Source organism: Salvia miltiorrhiza, chromosome 6, assembly GCF_028751815.1.
Source record: "Salvia miltiorrhiza cultivar Shanhuang (shh) chromosome 6, IMPLAD_Smil_shh, whole genome shotgun sequence".
Taxonomy (NCBI): Eukaryota; Viridiplantae; Streptophyta; class Magnoliopsida; order Lamiales; family Lamiaceae; genus Salvia; species Salvia miltiorrhiza.
Window position 1 is genome coordinate 1,553,573 of NC_080392.1, and position 21,668 is coordinate 1,575,240.

At 35.6% G+C, this 21,668-nt stretch overlaps 4 protein-coding genes and 1 long non-coding RNA gene across 7 annotated transcripts in view; 3 read left to right on the forward strand and 2 right to left on the reverse strand.

Annotated features, from left to right (window-relative positions):
* The window catches only part of LOC130987821 (uncharacterized), a 551,243-nt gene that overhangs the window by 54,567 nt on the left and 475,008 nt on the right, over positions 1 to 21,668 (reverse strand). The gene's annotated exons all lie outside the window — the stretch shown is intronic.
* On the forward strand, positions 1,246 to 6,315 carry LOC130987771 (putative late blight resistance protein homolog R1A-10). Its single transcript, XM_057911436.1, has 2 exons — positions 1,246 to 3,951; positions 4,042 to 6,315. Exons 1-2 carry the CDS (start codon positions 1,339 to 1,341, stop codon positions 6,226 to 6,228), a joined length of 4,800 nt encoding a protein of 1,599 aa, XP_057767419.1. The 5' UTR covers positions 1,246 to 1,338; the 3' UTR covers positions 6,229 to 6,315.
* LOC130987829 (uncharacterized) lies at positions 7,005 to 9,189 on the reverse strand. Of its 2 annotated transcripts, XM_057911529.1 has the most exons (5): positions 8,962 to 9,163; positions 8,156 to 8,232; positions 7,947 to 8,050; positions 7,706 to 7,760; positions 7,005 to 7,633 (listed from the first exon to the last, which is right to left on the reverse strand). In XM_057911529.1, exons 3-5 carry the CDS (start codon positions 8,044 to 8,046, stop codon positions 7,513 to 7,515), a joined length of 276 nt encoding a protein of 91 aa, XP_057767512.1. In that variant the 5' UTR covers positions 8,047 to 8,050; positions 8,156 to 8,232; positions 8,962 to 9,163; the 3' UTR covers positions 7,005 to 7,512. The 2 variants fall into 2 exon arrangements, with proteins under 2 accessions (XP_057767512.1, XP_057767511.1); XM_057911528.1 differs by lacking the exon at positions 8,156 to 8,232 and having other exon boundaries at positions 8,962 to 9,189.
* LOC130987798 (zinc finger CCCH domain-containing protein 67-like) lies at positions 12,604 to 17,489 on the forward strand. Of its 2 annotated transcripts, XM_057911481.1 has the most exons (6): positions 12,604 to 13,585; positions 13,710 to 13,775; positions 14,148 to 14,267; positions 14,659 to 14,931; positions 16,536 to 16,811; positions 17,136 to 17,489. In XM_057911481.1, the coding sequence occupies exons 1-6, from the start codon at positions 12,989 to 12,991 to the stop codon at positions 17,310 to 17,312; spliced, it is 1,509 nt and encodes a 502-aa protein (XP_057767464.1). In that variant the 5' UTR covers positions 12,604 to 12,988; the 3' UTR covers positions 17,313 to 17,489. The 2 variants fall into 2 exon arrangements, with proteins under 2 accessions (XP_057767464.1, XP_057767463.1); XM_057911480.1 differs by having other exon boundaries at positions 16,536 to 17,489.
* Positions 14,936 to 15,588, forward strand: LOC130987836 (uncharacterized). Its single transcript, XR_009089858.1, has 2 exons — positions 14,936 to 15,061; positions 15,095 to 15,588. It is a non-coding gene; the product is annotated as an uncharacterized LOC130987836 (long non-coding RNA).

A 21,668-nucleotide genomic window follows, 5' to 3' on the forward strand; every position in this document is an offset into this window, starting at 1 on the left:
GTATGAACTCTGGAGGGGATAATATTTTCACCAAATTAATTGAATGTGACTATTCATGAGTTATATTGATTTATTCGTAGTGATTTATTAGTATTCTCATTTGTCACGAAAAATAGAAATTTCACTAGATACACACCCTATATATAGAAATTGTTCCATCGAGGATGCTATATATTGGAGAATGAAGAATGCGTGCAAATAAAGGGGACAATAAATAGGTCTCTAACATTCACAAATTGGGGCAGATAAGTCTCTCCTTCTAACGAGGAGTTAACAACCCGTTAGATGAAGAGACGTACGTATTTGCCTCAATTTGTGAACATTAAATCAAATTTGCCTCGACATGTGAATGTTAGAATCTATTTACACAAATTATAATATAATAAACCTATTTATTTTTCGATTTAAACTTCAAAGATGTATTTGTTACTTTATCCGATAAATAAAAACCTTCGGTCTACTCAATCTCAATCTCAGGTTAACTCGTCGGGCTAGAGAAATTACAAATAATAATAATAATAATAATAATAATAATAATAATAATAATAATAATAATAATAATAATAATAATAATAATAATAATAGATCCAAAATCTACTTTTGGAAACTATTTTTTAGTGAATAGAATGGAAGTATGGAACACAATGAACTATGCAAATATGCAATGTAAGCTATTGTAACAGGTCCTAAAACTCTTGTTAATAAGTTTAGGGGTGTTTAGCTATTCAATCTAATTCTTTCAATAAAATATAATATATCAAGTAAAATCAATCTAAATAATTTAAATAATCAAGAATTTGAGATATTTCAAAATTTTAATTCATTTAAATAAATTAAAAATTAATTTTAATATTTTTATCTATTAAAATTAATCCTTAAAAATAAATGTCCCGTAATATTGCGAGGGCTTCTTTCCAGCTAAAGTTTGTTAATTTTTCCAAAAAATAATATTCCCTCCGTCATGAAAGAACTTCCTATGAGAGAGTGGCATGAGTTTTAAGAAAAAGTTAGTTGAGTGTATTGAGAGTAGAGAAAAAAGTTGTTGAGTGTATTGAGAGTGGTGAAAATGTGTTATAATTAATGTTCAGAGTTGTGAAAAAATGAAAAGTAAGTAATTGTAAGTGGTGGGGTATAGTCCAAAAATAGGTAGGAAGTTTTTTTGTGGACGTCCCAAAAATGAAAGATAGGAAATTCTTTCGTGGACAGATGAAGTATTTAAGTATGACTAAAGCTAATGGGCAGACTGAGTCCACACGTTCGTTGATGAAAATGCTATCCAGATAGACATACAACAATTCACTTGCGCCACAGTGATCTCAAAGCTCTCAGAATCCGGTGATGGCTGCTTACGCAGCTTTAGTTTCTCTCACTCACACCCTACACCAAATTCTGCATCCACACCCTCTCACTCAGATTATCATCCCTAGAGAACAGATAGAGTCTCTACACCACAAAGTCTGTTTCTTGTTAGACTTTCTTGAAACTCATTCGAGTCTACAAAGGGAAGAAATGGATGATTTGGAGAAGAAGATTGCAGAGGCAGCTTATGCAGCAGAAGATACTATTGAATCTCATGTGGTGAGCCAAATTCAAGACAAGTATCCTATCCATGTAGCAGAGAGTTCCGCGCTTTCACATCAAAGCTTTCGATTGAATGGAGTGAGAGGTCTTGGTGCCATGGTGAAGAAGTTGGGGAAGATCAAATACAAGAATGGGATACCAAGGGTGATAAAGAAGTTTCAATCTGTGGAGAAAGAGGTGGCCATGATCAGAAACAAGAAAGGCATTGAAGATCTGCATTCGACTATAGCTACTTCATCCCCACGCCCTCCCTTGAGCAGGGAGGATACAATGGTTGGATTCAACGAGCAGTTGCTGCAAGTCATGAGTGCACTCGCCACGAATGAATTGAATCGCCTCATCATCCCGATTGTTGGAATGGGAGGCATTGGTAAGACCACTCTGGCTACAAATGTATTCAACAATCCTACTATCAGAGAATACTTTCCTGTTCGTGCTTGGATAACAGTATCCCAGGTTTATACCGCGAGAGAGATTCTTCGAGGCCTTCTGCATCACATTAGTAGTAATATTTATGCAGATGAGCAGAAGAGTGATGAGCAGCTAGGAGAGTTGTTGTATAAGGAGCTATTTGGGAGGAAGCATTTGATAGTAATGGATGATGTGTGGGATATCGAGGCGTGGGACAGCGTAAGGAGGTTCCTCCCACCGAGCAACGATGGAAGTCGAGTCTTGATAACTACGAGGCTGTCAAACTTGGCACTAGATTTGGGAAGTTGCAGTAGCCCTTATGCAATGAAGTTTCTAGATGATGCACAGAGCTGGGATTTGCTTTGTGAGAAGGTTTTTGGAAAATATGGCTGCCCTGTTGAAATGGAGGAAGTTGGGAAAAGTATTGCTAAAAAATGTGGAGGGCTGCCTCTAGCCATTGTTGTCATTGGTGGGCTTCTTGCAAGCTCCAAAATGACTAGAGAGTATTGGGAATCTGTTGATGCAAATGTGACTTCTGCCATAAACTATGGAAATGATGACAAATGCATGAAGATATTATCATTGAGTTATAGTCACTTGCCAATACATATAAAGCCATGCTTTCTTTATTTATCTGTATTTCCAGCTGATTTCACAGTTAGAGTATCCAAGCTTGTCAAATTGTGGGTTGCTGAAGGATTCATTAAAGCTGTTAGCAATAAAACCTTAGAAGAGACTGCAGAGGAGTATTTGGAGGAGCTAATCCACAGAAATCTTGTTCTGGTTTGTCAGCAAGGAAGCAGTGGGAAGTTGAAGAGCTGCAGCATTCATCATGTGATATGGGACCTCTGCAGAAGGGAAGCTCACAGACACAACTTTCTGCACATTGAAAAGTTTGAGAACCCGAAAATCTCACCACGTGTTGAGAGAGAGCGCCGCATCAGCATTCAGCCCTGCAGAAGGAAAGAGAAGCTGAGTAACCCTTTGCTGCTGGCGCGTCGTAACAGAACCTTGTTAAGCAGCTTATATTGGGATTCCAGAAGCATTACGCGGAAGTTTAGCTTGCTACGGATACTTGATGTGGTGGACTTCTACACCGTTGAGGAGCTTCTGCACCTGATCAACACAAGATACGTTGCTTGTGCCATGGATTTGTCGTTGAGGAATTCTTCGCTCTGGAAATCTATATCCCGGCTTTGGAATCTAGAAACTTTAGTTCTTGACAGGGAAGTCTCCCTACCTCCTCAAATCTGGCAGATGCCACAGCTTAGACACCTGAAGATGGAGAGGATCATCCTCCAAGACCCTCCAAATGCCCAGAATTTGGTAGTTCTTGAGAACCTACAAACTCTTTCAACAATCCTAAACTTCAGATGCACTGACCAGATAATTCAAAGAATTCCTAATTTGAAGAAACTGAGGATTACTTATGGTTATAGTGTCAATGGCTTTGGGAAAAACTACCTGTGCAACCTTGTCCAGCTTGATAAACTCGAATCACTTGGAATCAGAGGTGATGAGAAGTTATATGGGAATATTGAATTCCCAGGTTCACTTAGGAAGTTGGCTCTGGAAAACTGCTTCATTCCATGGGAAGATATGTCCATGATTGGTTTGCTGCCTAATCTTGAAGTTCTCAAGCTGAGGACTAATGCTGCCAAGGGCCGAGAGTGGAATCCGGTCGAAGGAGAGTTTTGTCGACTGCAGTTCCTACTGATTCATGGATGTGAGTTGGAGATTTGGGAAGCAGACTATTTCCATTTTCCAGTTCTTCGGCACCTGCATCTTAGACACTTGAAGCTGAAGGAGATTCCAATGGGCTTTGCTGAGATATTAACTCTTCAAATTATTGATCTGAAATACTGCAGTAGCTCTCTGGAGAAATCAGCTGAAACAATATCAGAGGAAAGGGAGAGCCTTGGATATGATGACTTTCAACTTAGATTAAATCCTTCTGAGGTGAGACAGATGAGAACATAAATTTGAATACAGCTTTTGGCAATATCAATTACATTAGTTTCTGACATATGATTCTGCTCTCTTGCACAGATTTCGTGGAACGAAGAAAATGTAGTTGGTTTTGAAGATGAGGCAGATACTCTCATCAAATATCTGAATGAAGAATCTGATGAGCTTGAAGTTATCTCCATCACCGGCATGCCTGGCTTTGGGAAGACGACTCTCGCGTGGAAGATTTATCAGGATCCGAGAATCCAGTACAACTTCTCAACTCTGATTTGGGTTAACGTCTCCCAAGAGCTCAACATGAAGAAAGTGTTTCTTACCATCCTAGAAAGGTTCACTGAGCTAGACATGTCTGTTTTGTCTGAAGCTGAGTTAGCTCAGAAGGTTCGATTCTATCTTGAGAAGAAAAAATTCTTGCTGTTCATGGATGATGTCTGGACTTCTGAGACATGGAAAACTATTGAAGATTCCTTGCCGAAGAGTAATAGAATGGGCAAAGTCGTGATAACGAGCCGCGATGAGAGAGTAGCTCGTCAAGTAAATCACTTGAGAGAGCCACACAGGCTGCGAGTTCAAGATTCTAAAGAAAGTTGGGAGCTTCTCCAACTGAAAGTGTTTGGTAAGCTTGATGAATGCCCACCGGAGTTGGAGGAGATTGGGAGTGTTATAGCAAAGCAATGTGAAGGAATCCCACTTGCAATGGTCGTGATGGCAGGAATCCTTGTTGAAAAACACCCCAAAACTAGTGACATGAAAACTCAATGGGAAAGCATATCAGCTAGTTTGAGCATGTACATCAAGTATGACAATGTTGTGGAGAACATCATTGCATTGAGCTACGATCAGCTGCCTCGTGGCTCGAGAGATTGCTTTCTGTATCTAGGCGTGTTCCCTGAGAACGCGGAGATCCCAGCTTGGAAGCTCATTCGTCTGTGGGTTGCAGAAGGATTCATACAGAGGAACAAGGAGAAGGCCTTGGAGGAAGTTGCAGAGGACATTCTGAGGGACCTTGTGAGGAGAAACTTAGTCGTGGTGGATAAGACAACGGCCCGTGGTGATGCCAGAACGTGCCGTGTTCATGACATGATACGCGAGTTCTGCAGAAACGAGGCTGCAGTGACGAGACACAACCTGTTTCAAGAGGTTGAGAGGTCCAGTGAAGGAGTGTTCCATCCCTCTGCTTCTGGGATAAGGAGCTGTCGTCGTCTGTGCATCCATTCCAACGTGGTGGATTTCCTCCGTAGGAAGACGAAGGGGCCGTGGATCGTGTCGTTCCTGTGCTTCTCCAAGGAAGCCATGGATTTACCAGCAGAGCACACTTCATCAATTCCTGATTCCTTCAATCTGCTGAGGGTGTTGGATGTGAACCCCATCAAGTTCACCAAATTCCCCTTGAAGCTCACTCAACTCACTCATTTGAGGTACATTTCTCTATCCGGTGACAGCCTCACGTCGCTTCCTAAAGCCGCGTTCGAGCTCTGGAATCTGCAGACCATAAGAGTCGACACAGCGTCGCGTACATTTGAGATCGAGGCAGACATATGGAACATGATGCAGCTGAGGCATTTGAAGACGAAAGCAGCCATTGTTATCAACAAGGAGGTGAGAGGTGAAGCTGGCAAGAATCTGCAAACACTCAGTCTGTTATCAGCCCATTGCTGCAGCGAGGATGTCTTCAACAGGGCATTAAACCTCAGGGATTTGGGGATTCGCGGGCAACTAAGCATCGTTTTAGACACAAATCTGAGACAGTTGGTCTGTCTTCAAAAGCTGAGGCTAGTGCACGACGTTCATCCCGAGACGAGCTGCTCGAGAAAGCCGTTGCCTCGGCTTCCTCGAGCAGACAGATTCCCTCCTAATCTGAGGGTCTTGAAACTGTCGTCCACGTTTCTGGATTGGAAGCACATGTCTACTCTGGGAATGCTTCGGAATCTTGAGGTGCTCAAGCTGAAGGAGGATGCCTTCTCCGGCGAGACGTGGAACGCCGTCGGCGGCGGCTTCCCGTGTCTTGAATTCTTGCTGATTCAAGGCGCGGATTTGAGGTATTGGACGGCGTCGGGGGATCCTCTTCCGAAGCTGAAACGGCTGGTGCTTAGGAGGTGCAGGGAGCTTGAAGAATTTCCGTTTGTGTTGGGGAAAAGCCTGAAGCTGCTGGAGATTGATCGCGTTTCTGAATCTGTGGTGGCGATTGCCAGAAAAATGGAGGTGGAGAAGCAACAACGGGCCAAAAGGGATCGATTTAAGCTCGTAATTACTGCCGGTGAAGAATGATAGCTGTGGAATGTGCCTTCTGCTTTTCTTGATTTCCTTCGCTTACATGCTCGCCCCCCCCCCCCCCCCCCCATTTTTTTTAATAATAAACATATATAAGAAATACTACTACAAAAGGGAATATAATAAATTGTTTTAATAATCATAATATTCACGCTTAACGTTAAATATTTGAGTTTTTTTATATATAAATATATATAAGAAATACTACAATAGAAAATATAATATATTATATTCATATTAATTCTTAACATTTTTCAATGATTTTATATTAATTTGTTAAATTTATACTTTCTCCGTCCCTAAAAATTGTGACCTTATTATTATTTCGGGACGTCCCTGAAAATTGTGACATTTCCTTATTTAAAAATGATCCCACAAACTTTTGGGTCACAATTGTGACATTTCCTTATTTGAAAATGATCCCTCCGTCCCAAAAACTCGTGTCCTTCCCTTTGGGTCACAATTTTTTAGGAATGGATGAAGTATTAGTTTTGACTCATTTTCCTTTCTTAATTAATTTTCAATGTTAAATTTGAGTCAATTCTCAAGTAAAAGTTAAGTCGTGAACTATTACTAATGAAAATTAATTTATTTTTTTTATAAGATGAAATATTTTTTGAAAAAACACATAATTATATACTTTCATTATACTTGTTGAATAATGAAATACAAAAAACTATTTATTATATTAAGCGACAGAATTATAATCCTAAGTTGTTTAAAATTCTAATTGAACATAAAAATGAACCATTCAGAATGCTAAACTAAAGATCTTTGGACGAGTCCGAATATGTTATGCTTCGATGAGCCAATTTATTACATAAACAAGGCATCTCAATAACAATTACAGAAGAAATATGTATATGTATTTGACAAATAAAAGCACCTAGGAAAAGACATCATATTCCTCCATTACAAAATCATGTTTCATCTTAGTCTAACATCCATACAAGCCATGTGCAGTATCCCTCCTTTCCATTCCCTTGTCTGTGAAAAGGTGGAAAGACCATTAAAATTTAGAACAAGTAATTAGTTAGTTGCAAAGATAGAAACTCATGCATCTCACATACATGAAAACAACTTCACAAAACTGTGCTTTAAAAAAAGAAGCTTCACAAGAGCAACCAGAACAACATTGTGATTCACATATATTGATATTTATGACAAGAAAATTCAGAAACTTCAAAAGAAAATGTGGTCATGGCTATTATGAACTCCCCAATAAACACAATATTCAGGTGAACTCAACCATATGGTACAAGAAGTTAGATGTAAGTAACCTTAGATAGAGGGCTTCCCATTTGAAGTACTAGTTGATGGGGTTTCTGCTGAAGAACTTGACCCTTTGCTTATCATTTCATCGAAAGTCGCTGGATCTAGATAGGATTGGTATGGTGGCAACCTACACCATAGACAGTAAACTTAGCACATAATCGACGCAAATGAAGGTATTGGAATGGAATAGATGGTCTACCTGCTAGCAGTAATAGTTTGTCCATCTATATTCATCTTCACATCGAATATATTGCCTGCAAGAGTAACAAACTGATTAATTAGAAAACTAATAACCATGTCAAACTTCAAAAGGGTCCTAAAAAAAGATCAAGTCTCTAAGAGCAGACCATTGTTACAAAGAGTGCAAAATGGCATCCTCTCATGCATACTATCATTCACAATCAAGTCCTCTATCTATTATTAGTTCCATCAATATTTACCTCCAAATATAGTCTTGTCTGAGAAGTATTTTGACATCAAATATTGTTTAAATTCAGCCTCATACTTCTTGAACTTCTCAATATGCTCTCTGCTATCCATGAATCTGCAGCAAAACATGAAAAACAGTTATAAAGCATGTCAACTCCACATATGAAACTTAAGCATAAAGCATAGATAATAAATTCATAAAATAAGCAACTTAGTAAACCTTAATAAAGAAGTAGACAAAAATACAGCATAGAACTCAGTACAACTTTACAGCCTTAGGTCAGCTATATAGATTCACTGCACAAATGTAACTAAAGAATAAGTAACATAATCACTAATCAATAAACTTATAAAATAATCAACTTTGTAAAGCATGACAAAGAAGTAGAGTAAAATAAAGCATAGAACTCGTCTTAACTGCAGAATATAAGAAAATAATCTTCCTTATGCAAATCAATCAATGATAGAATGCAAAATAAAGTGTGAATTCTAGCTCCAAAATTGAATAGCAACTCAAGACGTAGTCATTTCCAAGTGTAAATTGAGTTTATCCTTGAAATTTTAAACTTTTAGCTCAAAGAAGTTAAACGACATGATAGAACTTCTTTGTATATATATCTCCGACAAAACTATTTCAGATTTTAACCAAGAAATTCTCTAAATATACTCATGGCCAAGTACCAATTTTGCATGCAGAAAAGAAACCGAATCAATTAAAAAACAACTTTCTAAACTAAAAATTACTACAATTCAATCATTTTTAGTGAAATTTCGGAATTTCCTTTTGGAGAAACCAGACATGAAACCAAATAATGACCAGCAGGCAGAGGTGAGAGGAGACCATGGTCCAGTAAAACTAGCTCCAAACACATGAAGCCAAAATAGCTAGACGTCGATCTCCCTATACGAATACGTTTAAATACGTGAGAAATACATATGCAATACGTATTTCTATTTTTATTTTAATTATTCTAGGGTTTGTAAATGCGTATTTAATACGTTTAGAAATTAGAATTCGATACTTACGCTCAAGCAATATCTTCCACTTCTTTTCTTCTAATTTCTATCCCATTCTTCCTGTTACCCTAACCGCGCCTCCACGCCGCCCCCGCCGGCGCCGCTCGCTTCCTCGCTTTCTCGCTTCTGCGCCGTAAGTGGGCAAACCCTAATTTGTGGCAGCGTGTGGGCTAAGGCTTGAATAAATTTTGGGCTTGAATATAGTTATATTATTATAAATGTGGGCTTATTTATTGGCTGCCAATTAGGATCTCTTATGAATGTGCTTATATAATTTAAACTCCATTATTAAGAAAAGGGGAAAATTGAGAGTATCATGTATATATATATATATAGGGTTAGGTTCAATGAAAAAGGCCTAAATGTAAGAAAGAAGAGAGAAGTAATCTCATCCGTTGATCTTATCTAATCTAACGGACATGATTTATTCACGCCATGTTCAACGGATTTTTTCGTTGAACATTCGTGAACATATACAATATTTTTGGGGGTTCTGGGTTTCGACCCCCCATATGTTCAACGAAAAAATCCGTTGAACATGGCGTGAATAAATCATGTCCGTTAGATTAGATAAGATCAACGGATTAGCTTACTTCTTTCTTCTTTCTTACATTTAGGCCTTCTTTATTGAACTTTAGCCTATATATATATATATATATATTACATGCATATATTATATTTTTCTAATAATTCCATTGTATATAGAATGTTGTCGACTTCGCTTCCTAATATTTTTATTGCATATAGAATATTGTTGACTAGACGATTATTGTAGCTTCGGTAGAAAGAATTTTTTCAAAATTAAAATTGATAAAATCATATTTGCGTTCTACTATGTCGTAAGAAAGGTTAAATGGGTTAACATTTTTTATGCATTGCACATGAGGTTTCTTGATGATGCTATTGATGATTTTGCTTCTCAAAATATAAGAAGATGGAGTATCATTTATTTCTATAATTATTTGATCATTGTTTTATGATTTATTGCAGTTTATAATTAAAGTTATAGTTGTCCAGCTACCTCAAGTTTACTACAAAATTCACAAAGCTTCATTTCTAGTTAGGGGAGCCTTTCTTTCTAAAAAAAAGGTTAGGGGAGATTTTTTTTTTTTTTGTCTAGGGTCTCCGAAATATCAGGACCGACCCTTGCGTTTGGTGTCGAATGGAGACTTGTTGATATGGTTGAATATGACAATGTAGACTATTTTTGCTAGGCTAACATCTTTTTTTATCTTGTCCAATTAAAATTGTACATAATATATCGCTTTCATTTTAAGCTAGTGATTGATTAGCTAGTAATGCTTCTCTAGACACATAACTCTCTACCCATGGCCAACCAAACCAAAACAAATTTACAAAACAGGATATACAAATAACCAATGGTTTCTTTCACCTTCCTCTAAAATAACAATACAAGATAATTAGATAAACGTGGAGTCCTTAATATTATTAAAAAGAAAGAATTTTTTTTAATATTATTAGAAATAGAAAAATTCTTTAAAATAATAATACAAGATAAACGTTGTACTGCCCAAAACCTGATGTCTTGGGTTCAAGCTCTCTATCGCATGGTCTTTAAATTTTTTTTATCTACTTATGTAATTTATCGAAGAAGAAGAAGAAGCACCACTAGCATGATTAGTATGTGTTTAAATGACTAAAGAAAAGCTTATCATTCCTCCAGCGTGTTGGCTTAGATGATGTTTTGTACATTGAATGATATAAAAGTACAAAACAAAAACTTCGATAATTCCATCTCTGCTACATATGTAATTTTTAAATTTTTAGTTTTTATTCACCGGTTGGTGTTTCATTGAAATCTCAAGCTTTCAAAATAATAACAGGAACATCGCTTATAAAAATAACATAAAACATAGTTTTTAAAAGCACCATTTGAAATTTAGCAATAATCCTTTAATTTCAATATACTAGGATTTGCATCCCGTGCAAATGCACGGGAAAATATTTTTTATTTTTTATATTTATATAAAAATTAATACTAATTCAATTATCATACTCATAAATATAATAAAAATTAATTTTAACTAAATATATTTCAATTGAATATTACAATTATAAAATTTGATAATATGAAAAAGATAAAAATAAAAAATAAAGAAAGATTCACAATAGTAAAAATTGATATTATGAAAAGGCAAAAAAATAAGTAACAAAGTAAAAATAAAAATAAAAATAATTGAAAATTTATTCGAAAAAAAAGATGAGTGGGGAGAAAGAATTTTTAAAATTTAATCTTTAAATACATATAATTTTTATATTTTAAATTAAATATTTATTTAAAATATATCAAATTAAAGCTCTTATCATGACCTTTAATTTGATATTCATGTTAAATATTTTATAAGTAGTCAAATTTCACAATTTTAGAATGAAATAAAATAAACGAAATAAAAGATAAAGAAAAGGGAAATAAAAGGAAAAATATAGTTTACAAATAAACCTTAAATTATATTATGACTAAAAACAATTCACTCAGTTTTAAAATCGATTTCAAATATAAATTTTAGCTTTTTTTTAATTTAATTTGGACTAAAGAAAATAAATTTAAAATCTATTAGTTTGCTGCACAAATCTATTTGCTATTTTTTTCTTCTTCTTAAATTCAATTGCAGTTTCTCAACACATTTGCACGTAAAAGCAGTTGTTAGTGCATACTCCATTTTTTTCATGTGGGATTTGTAATTTGTAATTTAAGTTTAAACTACTTTTTGTGTATATATAATAAGACCTTATCTTTGGAAGAAATCACAAAATCGCCATTGAAATCAATTTGAAATTGATTTCAAATTGGAAACTCCCTTTTTAATATAGTATAGATTTATTATTTTTAATTATTCTTATTTTAAGGAAGAGCTTATGGCAAGGGGAGGTTCACATGAGTTTTTGTCAAAAGAGAAAAAAATGTATCCGACAAACTTTGTAAATTTCACATAAACTTTGTAATAAATAACTCATAAACTTTCAGAATAATAGGAAATGTGCTTGTAAGAAATTTCTCTTAAGAAAAAAGTAAATAAAAACCTATTTTCCAAAGTATCATTCCGAAAAGTAGCTATTTGCCTATTTTAATTTGATATGATGAGAACAAAAATATGCATTTGCCAAGTTCAAAACAGTATTGATGGACCCAATCCCAAAATTGGAAGATTGCTATGGAAAGAATGCGATAAATATAAAGAGGCCTAGTCCGATTATAACTCCAACAAGAGTTCTATTCCTATTAGAATTCGTCGTTATTACTTATAAATACATGTAAAACTCTAATATAAAACCGATCGACAATCAGTGTTTACTTGTTCTCATAGCCTTACACACAAATTAATACTCCCTCCGTCCACGAAATGAGTACCCATTTGTGGACGGCACAGGTTTTAAGAAATGTATGGAGTGTAGTGTGAATAGTTTAAGGGCCCCACTTTTTGAGTGTATTAATTAAATAAATGTGTGGGGTACACTTGCCAAAAAGGGAAATGGGTACTCATTTCGTGGACGGACGAAAAAGGAAATATGAGTACTCATTTTGTGGACGGAGGGAGTACAATGTTATACATTTCAATATTATTTCTTGTGTTTTTATTGCCTTCTTCGCAAGGTGTTATTTTTGGACATAACACAATATATAGAATTAAAATAAAATAAAATAAGAGAGAGTAACAATTAATGTGTCACAAACTTTGCAAAGAACTCATAAACCTCTAATCTTCTAAATTTTAGATAAATCTAGTGTATTTTCTTATACCCAGAAACCCAGAAAAGTAAAAAGATTATTCCTCATTCACACACATATCCATAGCCTATATGTGTAGAGAGAGAAAAAAAAGTGGCAGTTTGCGTCTCTCCTCCATTCAGCTCTGTCCCCAGTCAGTAAATACTGGACTCCACACACACACTATAATTCCCTTTCACACACATTCTCACTCGGTTTTCAACCTTTTGGAGCAATACAGCAGTAAAAGTGGAGCAACAGCCATTTGATCTAGGGTTTCGTTTGGGTTTGACATGCGGACGGGCCACCATGGCTGAATCACCATCATCAACCTCTGAAAAACCCCCAATTGTGAAGGTAGGGTTAGGGTTTTTGGTCGAGGACACGCCACCGTCCGATCCGATCAAGCCTGAGCCCGAAATTGTTGAGATCCAGCAGCCCGAGGCTCCCGAAAATGCCCCTGGTGAGGGGAGTGATCCGCCGACGGCGGTGATGGAGGAGGTGGTCGGCGAAACCGCCGCCCCCGATGAAGAGGCGGAATTTCTTAATGCTATTGAGAGAGACTTGTGTGAGCTTACCATCCAGCAGGCCCACATCGAGAGATTGGTGTGCATTGATGAGGAAAAAGGGGATCATTTGGGAACACAAAAGGATGGCAAAGATTCGGAGAGCGGCGAATATGAAAATGAGATTGATGAAGGTGATGAGGATAAGGAGGGTAGTGTAGCTATTAATTTTGGTGATGGAGCGTCGAAGTTAGGGAGATTTAATCAGAACAATAGTCGAAGGAAGGTTAACTATCCCATGAGACCTGACGCAGAGGATTGCGCTTTTTACATGAAATTCGGGTCGTGTAAATTTGGGTTGAATTGCAAGTTTAATCACCCTCCTAGGAGAAAGAATCAGGTCTGTTTAAGTTGCCTAGTTGAGTTAGATTATGCCAATAATGTTTTATGTACAGTTCATCATCATATTGTTCATTGTCACTAGTTTTTAATCATAATTTTTTTTTGCTTTTTGGTTTTTGCAGAATGTTAAGGAGAGAACAAATCACAAGGAAGAGAATTCAGAGAGGGGAGGGCAGACTGAATGCAAGGTTATTACAGTTTTTCTTTTTCTTTTTCTTTTTTCTCTTTGTGGGAAACGTAGATATATTTGCTTTACAAGTGGATGCCTGGCTCCTGATAACTTCTTGCTAATTGGACACTAGATATAGTGTGATAGTCTAAGTCTTTTCATCTTGCTACCATGACAAAGCCCTCTTACGAATAAAATCCTGCATCAGGTTTTGTTGATTTATTATTGGAACATAGATTTTTCTCCTTTGTCATTCTCTATCTATTTCCTTTCCCGACGCATGAAGCATAACATTCTGCTGATATATTGTTTTTTCGTCCATTATACGTACAGGTTGAGTTTTCCTGTAAACTTCTTATCTGATGCAGCAATTTACTTGTATGTAATGCAGTATTATCTGACATCAGGGGGGTGCAAATATGGAAAGGACTGTAAATACTCTCATGGTTCAGACAGAAGCTCCTCAAGCCAAATGCCAGAGTTCAACTTCTTAGGGTTACCACTTCGAATTGTATGGCTCTTCTGCAGAATTTGAAGTTTTCTTCATGTATATTTGGATTTTGTTCCCTTGATCTAGGCTTTGGTTTGATTTATGTGTTAATCCTTTACTCCTTAATTTAACGAATTAGTGGCATTTGAACGGCTCCAAACATATATTCAGAATCAATAGGGAATGCAGCTAATTAAAGCTGCAAATGTTGAGTTTCATTAAATTAGACACTTAAAAATGTGGAATGCCTATGCAACTAGCTACTAGTTTCAAGTAGCTACACTTGGTTAAAAAAGCGATTGTCATTTCTAGCTGTGATACTATGGTGAACTATAATGAATATCCAAAGCCAAGTTTGACTAGTTTCTTTTGGCTCAACTCAATCTGTTGGTAATAATAATCTTCATCACAGGGAGAAAAAGAGTGTCCCTACTACATGCGCACTGGGTCCTGCAAATATGGATTGAATTGCAGATATCATCATCCTGAACCTGTCACTGTTGGTGGTGATTCCACTTCTGGATATGGAAATGGGGGTTCTTTTCCACCACAATTTGTTTCCTCGTCATCTCCCTCTTCATGGTCTTCACCAAGAGCATTTAATGAGACTTCTCCATTCATACCAGTTATGTTTCCACCATCCCAAGGTGCTCCTACTTCAAACCAAGATTGGAACGGCTATCAGGTATCTTTTGCTTATCATCCTACTGTATGGTTCAGTATTTTGGTATAAGTCTTCTATTTTCTTCAAACCTTGTGCAGAGGTACTGTTTTCAGATATCTACCTAGTACTACTTCTGTTTCAATTGTTTTTGGTAGTCTAAATTGCCTTTCTTGTCAAGGTTTAGGGAGTGTAAAACTCTCTGTTTTTGCATTTGTTGTGGATGTGTTCTTTAATCTCAGTAATTGATCCTTCTTTTCATCAAACAAGTGTTTCTGGGTTCTTAACTGACCTCATTGATTTCTGAAACAATCTCTTGCTTGGATAGTGGAAGTCACATATGGAATATTATTGTTCCCCTCTGGAAAATTGCTGGAAACATTTGAGGTAGGTGGGACAGATAACACCACCTCTGTTTGATCTTCCCAGATGCTGCCTAGTTCCACCAGCTAGGGGTTTAGTAAATAGTGTATTCAGTATTCTTCCTTTTCACCCAAGTTAAGTTTTATTTTTGTAACGGGGGAACAGGAATGGGGCAGATTAAGGAGTTAGGAATATTATCCGAATGTCCAAAATCTTCTGATTTTCTTTTGTAAGCTATAGACTATAGTTTATGTAAAACTTTGGATTTTATTATGTTGCCTGCATTCCTCATTGGTTATGGATATTCTGGTTGTTTTATTTTTGTATCTGTTGTCGTGTCGTAATGCTCTAGCAAATGAGAAGCTTCACTTAGCTCCTAAAAGGGCCAAGTTGCTGTATTTAGCAATGAAGAGATCATCAAGAATAAAAAGTCTGATCTATGTTATTTGTAATAATTTTTTGTTAACTTTTAAAGTCTCTGCCATGCTGGGCCATTTGTCAAATCTAGAAATTATACTAGCTAACATGGAAACGAAAAAGAGTTTCAGTTTGGCTTGATCTTGTTTATTTAGTTGGTTTCATAATTTGTCCCAATGTTTTAATTTTTAAGAATTAAGTGTATAAAAGTAACTTATTGTGCTCAAAGTCAAATTAATAAATAACCTCAATGTTTTCTGGAAAGTACACTTGGTGGAAATACTGTTCTCGTGGTGGATTAGAACTCTGAAGTTCTCATTGGTGAAGTGTCTTTCATGTTCTCAGTAAATGCTGAGCTCGTGCCTATTGTAAAGGTTAATGAATGAGTTTGAAACTTAAACAATGGTCTCAACTTTCTTTATTTTAGTTACTTTTGTGTTACCTGGATTTCGGTGAAAAATCCTTCTCAGTTAGATGTAAAAATGGTCTTAACTGAAAAGTTTACTCAACACTTACGTAAAAGATTAAAGTAGTGTGTTTTGATGTGAAACAGAGGGCCATTTGTTAGATGAAATGTGAACCATTGATTCTTTATTAAATTCTATGCATGTAGGCAAGTAATACTAATATGGTGAATCATACATTACGATTCGATGGTGATGCTATATGTTGTCTCCTAATCTCTGCTTTGAAGGCAATAGGATCATTGACCAATTGATAATTTTCATGTGTTGTCTGTGATTGTGTGTGGTGGCCGGTGGGTTTTAATTTGAAGTTTAATGGGTTATCCTTATGATGTCCTCTTTAGCTGTCTTATCTGCTTCCTTTTCATTTTTGACTTGGTTGAGGCTGCAACCTACTCTGCATCTGAGGGCCTACCAACGCCCCCAGCCTTTGCCATGAACAATCTACCAGCTGAGATAAACTTCCCCATGCGTCGTCAGCCTGATATTCTAGTCGAAGAATATCCAGAACGTCCCGGTGAACCAGAATGCAGTTTCTTCCTAAAAACTGGCGACTGCAAATACAGGTCAAATTGCAAATTTCATCATCCAAAAAGCCGTATGTTCAAGGGAAAACCAAACACATACACTCTCAGCGACAAAGGCTTGCCTCTTAGACCTGTAAGATTTTTTTGTTTTATTTCTCAATGCACGCATGCACACACACACACACACACACACACTCATATGACATGTTGCCTTTACATTGTTAGAAAACGTTCTTTCTTGAGTGGACTCTTGTATGTTCAACTGAATTTTCCATTTAATGCTCACACTAAGCAAAGCTATCTTGTGCCTTTAACAACCATCATCCAAAACGGAAAATAGAAGCTGGGTTTTGTTGGAAGCATCTTTCTCATAGTCTCCAAACGATGGACGTGCAATTGAGAAAACTTATCTTACTGATAAATCTATCTGTATCTGTTGCAATTCTTAACAATGCAGGATCAGCCCATCTGCACGCATTATCACCGCTACGGCATTTGCAAGTACGGACCAGCTTGTAAATATGATCACCCATCAAACTTTGCCATCTTGCCGACCCCCTTTGATCAGCCACCGTTTGGGAATCCAAAGACAATGGACGGGGCTGTAATGCTGGGGAAAGGAAATGAAAGCTGATTTATAAGCTTAGAAGCTTGAGCCTAACTTAGAAAATTATCCAGTCTTTTTTGCCAGGTCTCATTTATTTACTCGTTTCATGTTAAACTAGAGTTTAAACTTTGGACATGCAACTTCTGCTTGACTTTTGTTAGTACCTAAATACAGTTTTGTAGTGACCACCAACACTTTATATTTGATCTTGGCTCTGACTTTTACTATGAAATCATATAAGGGCTAAAAAAAATCATAATTATTGAAATCCTAATTACTATGATGCTCGTCATTTATTTGGCATCAAAGACACATTAGCATGATGTACTCCTCGTGTTCCAACCGGAAAAACGAAAAATAAATAAAAGGGGCGATAAAAAAAAAAAAAAGACAAGTCCTAAGGGGGAGTTTATGCTTTTGATGGTTCAAACTCATTTTTATTTTGAGTTTATTCTTGTTGAGCTAGGGTTCTGTGGCAGTCGACGTCTATATAAAGCGAAGAGAAGAACGAGTTGTGGCTGTTGCTTTTATATTCTCTTGAGTTCATAGAGTATATTTCGTGTGTTGTTTAAATCATATTTTGCGTTTCGCTTTTCGTTGAGTTTGTGAGCGATTATTCAAGTTGTGCATTTCTGAAATTGATTGTTTCACTTAGCACTTGGTGAAATTATTGTGCGTTGAGTTCACGCCTAGGGATTTAGTCGTTATCTTGCTTCCAATTATTCATTGTTAGTGAGGTTTTGAGAAGATATAGTGGCTTAGTGAGATCAAGTCTTCTTGTGTAAGTCTATTTGTATCTTAACTTCATATAGTTGATCGTTTTTCATGGACGAGATCCCTAAACGTAGGTGTTTTATTACCTAACTGATTAATCATTCATTGCGTACTGTTCTTTATAGTTTTGATATATTCCGTGATAGTGATATCATTAACATAAATTTTTTACTTGTTGCGAGTTATGTGTGACAACCTTAAGTATAAGCTTGATTAAACCTATAAAATGGGAAATTTTTTATTTAATTAGTGATTAATTCTTTGATATTTACTCAAATATTAAAGACTCGTAAAGAAAGAGATACAATAAGAACGTTGTGATTGTCGTTACTGATAAGTGATAAGGTTTTCCTACAAGTTAATAAATAAAATTCTTTCCTAAATTAACAGTATTAAAATCCTTTCATCTGACTATCTTCATGTTGAACAATTCTAGTTACCGTTTAATTGTGCTCTCATTTCCTAAATTTTTTTTTCTTAAGGAAGATGTTATTATTATAAGGTACTTGAAATCATTTATAAAATATTTAAGAAATTTATAAAATACTTTTTTGACAAAAAAAAAATTATAAGCAACTTATAATATCTAAAAATATAAGTTCCAACGACTTGTAACCACCACCCCCTTTCCTAAAAAAAAGTTCATCCATATCTTATTTTGTCACGATGATGATCATATAAGGAACAATCAATTTATAGATACAGTTCTATTTTGTTATGTTATTTTCAATATATATCCTTCTTGATTCATATTAAAGATTTTTTATTTCAATTCAAATTTCTCTTTCTAACTGATAAGCTCAATAATTCAAATATTTTAACAACTTAATTACAAATTCTTGAAACATGCATAGAATGTTGAAGCTTATAAAATATCTAAAATAAGTTTAGCCAAAATGTTACTGTAACTTTCACTTATCCAAAAACATTAAATCTCGCACACCCAGAAGTTATAACACGCAGAGAGACTGATGCAACAATCGTGCATAAAACATAAAGAACAAGAACACCAAAATTGGTTAACCAATACGGTGATAAAACACCTACATCTAGAAAGTCACGCCCAAGGTAAAGTCACGCGAAGACTCATTCTTCCTAGCCCCTATATCTTCTCAAACCTCCACCAAGATGAATAATTGAGAGCAAGACAACGACTTACCCTCTAAGTGTGAATGCTACACATTCACCATTTAAACCCAACAATATAAACAACCTTACACCAACAGGGTGGTGTAAAGGAACAAAAGAATAAACCAATTCCAACACCCAACGCTTACAAGATGAAATAAGCAAAATATAAGAACACACTCACACGTATTGTATGCTCTGAACAAAAACCACGAAACTTCTCTTAAAATACAGTAGGGTAACACCAAAAAATAGCAGCACACTCTGGTCCTTATCATCGCATATAGGAAGCATGCTTTGAATAGGACTCTCTGAACTAGTTGGAGTCTATCTGATAATATGGATCGAAATAACTCTCCTCAATCTGCAGAATCGGATCCATGTTTATCCACAAATATGTAATGAATATCTCCAAGTTTATCTCAAAAATCCGCAAGTATAGAGCTATTAGCTAGAAGTCTTCAGCGAACTTAGAACATAGGAAGCAACTCGTGAAGCAACTGTTTTAAACAGCAAAGTAGAATATTGAAAGACACTTGTGTTATCTACAAAATGACAATATTAATGAGTATAAAAATACTCTATTTATCCATCTCCTCTTTATTTATCTATTTTTTTTTTTTGTATTTGTATTTGAATGAGAGAGAGGGAGAGAGAGGGAGAGAGAGAGAGAGGTGTTAGTTGGGACAGCTCATTTCTAATTCAATTTATCCGCAGTGTACAGATTTTCATTCATTGTTTAGTTGAGCTCTACGTACGGTCTCTACCCGATATAAATATTTAATATAAATCTGTTGAAGTTGAAATTGAAAAACCGATAACATAAATATTGTGTTTTAGTCTTAAATTGATAATTAAATATGCAATCTTCATAAAACACTTAAGTGCAAGATCATGTGCACTAGTCTTTTGTAAGTTACTCGATCTATATATAGGTTCCTACTTTAATAGTTTAATATACTTCATCCGTTTCACTGTATGTAAGATCTTTTTTTTTTAACACGAAAATTAAGAAAAGTGTATTTTGTTTGTAGATGAAAAAGTGAAAATGTGTTTAAAGGGTAAAATCTTTACCAAAAAAAGAAAGAGTCTTACTTATAGTGGGACGCCTTAAATAGAAAGAGTCTCAGATACAGTGGGACGAAAGTAATATATATTTTGTCATGGAAGTAAAGTTCTTTTTTTTTATATATATGTATGAGAATATGGGAGTAGAGTTGGGCCAAATAAGTATATAAGTTGATCATAATTAATTATCTTCAACACTTTCTTGTGAGGTCTATGATCCATATAGATGATTATTTTCTTGTGAAATCTATTTCCGGTAGCTATAGGTCAGCTCCCGGTATTCTGTTGCTGTTCATTAATGTCACAAAAGAAAGTCACATTAGTATTTGCATGATGAAGATTTTAATACAACTTTTTATTAAATCGATGCACCTTCAGTAGATATAAAAGAAACAGAAGAAAAATAACAATTATTCCTTTTTGGACCGTCCCACAAATCTTGACACGTTTCTAAATATAGTAACAATTATTACCTCATCTCTCCTATTTTATCACTTTCTCTCTGTTACTTTATCACTTTATTACATTCTCTCTCCTACTTTATCACATTCTCTCTCCTAATTTATCACTTTTATACTTTATTACATACACACTTAAAACATTAATTTACAACTCCTTAATTCTCGTGCCGAAATCAAACATGTCAAGATTCGTGGGAATGAGGGAGTAGTCATTAAACAAAAATGTGTGTATGCATATCTCTAAAAAATGTGTGCATTGAGTATTTGTTTGTTACAAATATAAAATTATCTTTTTTTTTTTTTTGTAATTAGAATGAATTTTATTACCAAGTGAAGAGTGTAAGCAAAACTTTACAACCAACAAACTAACAAACTACTGAAATCTATCATCTACACTAACCTTTATGACTTCAAATACTGCATCACTTTGCCATATTGATCCCCTACTGTGGCAATGGATAATTGACATTCCCTTACCAGTTACCACTCTTTCCAATGTACTAGTCTCATCACAAAACTTCCTTCTATTTCTCTCTTTCCAAAGCCAATACACCACTGTGGACACAACCAATCTGTACAGGATCTGTTTACCAGATTTGGTTGTGCATTGGGATTTCATATATTCCAGCTCATTCTGCCAATCATATACATGAGTATGCAACCCACACCAATCAGCAACCTGCCTCCACACCATCGAAGAGAAAGAACACTTAAAAAATAAATGGTTATGGGATTCATTTTCTTGTAGGCAAAGACAACATTCTTGCTCACATTGAACCCCAAACTTCTCCATACGATCACATGTAGACAATCTTTTCTTAATTGCCAACCAAGTTATAAACAAGAACTTGGGATGAGCAATGTTTCTTGTAATCATCATGTGCCATGCCACTCTTGGAGCTTCTCCCTGCATGTCCAGATATAGTTTCCTGATGGAGAATTTAGCCTGAAA